This window comes from Trachymyrmex cornetzi, unplaced genomic scaffold (genome assembly GCF_001594075.2).
Source record: "Trachymyrmex cornetzi isolate Tcor2-1 unplaced genomic scaffold, Tcor1.1 scaffold1636, whole genome shotgun sequence".
Lineage (NCBI taxonomy): Eukaryota > Metazoa > Arthropoda > Insecta > Hymenoptera > Formicidae > Trachymyrmex > Trachymyrmex cornetzi.
In genome coordinates this window covers 31,016-32,806 of record NW_017296241.1, presented here as the reverse complement: position 1 = coordinate 32,806, position 1,791 = coordinate 31,016, and the positions used below count along the sequence as shown (strand labels likewise).

The following is a 1,791-nucleotide window of genomic DNA, read 5'->3' as shown; positions in this document are numbered from 1 at the left end:
TACGAGTATCCCCCGCACCCCGCGCTCCCCTCAGAGGACCTGAGTTAGAACCCGTATAGTATATCTACTAACATCAGATATTTGTAACGAAAAATGGATGACTTTTCAAGTACGATATCCTGATCCTGGGACATTAGAAATTCGCACGCAGTTAGTTGAATTAATTAATATCGATGCTAAAGATTCCAGCGCAGATAAATTGTTTAACTCATTTAAAAATAAAATGTACAAATTTAAGGTGCCATTTTCTAATATTATTGCTCTGTCATGCGACAATGCGTCTGTCATGACAGGGAAACATGTATCATTCCAAAAAAAATTGGAAAAAGTATGTCCACATTTATTAACATTTCCATGTCCTTGCCATTCCGCTGCGTTAGCAGCGCATGCTGCAAGTGATAAAATACCTGAGGTTTGCGATCGATTCACTAAAATTATAGTTACTTACATAAACAGTAGTCTAAAACGTTTAGCAGTTTTTAGGGAATTTTGTGAATGTTTCGAAGGAAAAACTTTAAAATTATTAAAATTATCCGATACACGTTGGCTTCCTCACCATGCATGTGTTGAAAGACTTCTGAAATATTGGGATACGATAAAAAATTTTCTACAGGAAGCAGTTGTAAGCGAAAAAACAAAGTCCGCGGAAAATTTATTGTCTATAATGAACAATGTAGAGACAAAAGCGTATTTCCTGTTTTTAGAATATGTTTTAAACTTCTTTAACCAATTTAATGCATATTTTCAAGCATCACAAACGCGAATTCATGTACTGCAATCAAAATGTTTACAATTCCTTTATAACATTTGCCGACATTTTTTAAAAGCTGAGCATTTAAAACCTTTCTCAATAAATATAACATTCTCTCTAAAAGAGAATCAAAAAAATCTTAATGAAATTGATTTAGGATATGATTGCGAAGAATACCTTAACGAATTAGAAACGAAAGGACACGAAGACATAGTTACAACTGTTCGATAAAACTGCTTGATGTTTTATGTGACTGCTGCGGACAAAATTCGAAAAAGGTTACCTATAAATAATATATTTTTATCAAAATTAAAAGTTTTCCAATATTTTGATACTTTATGCGATATCGATAGAGAAAAATCATTCAATGATGTTTCTTTCGTAGCTAAAACTATTGGTGGTTTTGATGAAGAAGATTTAAAGAAAGAATGGACTGCATTGCCATTAGATTTCACAGAGGAAGAGAAACAAAGTTTGTCTTTATTAAATTTTGATAATATGTTGATAAAAATTTTGCACCCAATTAATATTACTAAATATCCCAATTTAACGAATCTTTTGAATGCTATACGATCACTTCCAAATTCAAATGCTGATCCAGAAAGAATGTTTTCCCTTTTAAGTAATATTAAAAATAACGCAACAAACTTTCGTCAACGTGCGTTAACGCTTGTTGCATTAACTAACTTTTTAAGTCAGCGTTGAATGCGAGAGAAGAAACATGCTTAAATATGATAATTGATGAAAAGCATTTGTCGCTTATGTCAACGGAGAACTTATATGCTAGTGCTGCTAAAAAAGACAAAAGTACTTTAAGACTATATGCTGCAGATGTTAATGATGTTGCTGAACCCTCGTGGGCAAATTGAAAAGGTGTCCCATTAGATTATTAAAATATTGTCCGTAAATACAATAGGTATAATAAGCTTTAAGTCTTAAGCCTTATAGACGAATTGTAATCGATTATTCTTCTCATATTTACCTGATCAATTTTTTAAGGTTTAAGACTTATATATATCAGGCTTATTGCATTTATTATG

At 31.9% G+C, this 1,791-nt stretch overlaps 1 protein-coding gene across 1 annotated transcript; it reads left to right on the top strand.

Moving 5' to 3' along the window:
- Positions 1–59: 59 nt before the first annotated feature.
- On the top strand, positions 60–982 carry LOC108758979 (uncharacterized; the record flags this gene model as incomplete). Its single annotated transcript, XM_018504233.1, has 1 exon — positions 60–982. A coding segment is annotated over one exon (923 nt), but the record flags the coding sequence as incomplete, so codon positions are not given.
- Positions 983–1,791: the final 809 nt, after the last annotated feature.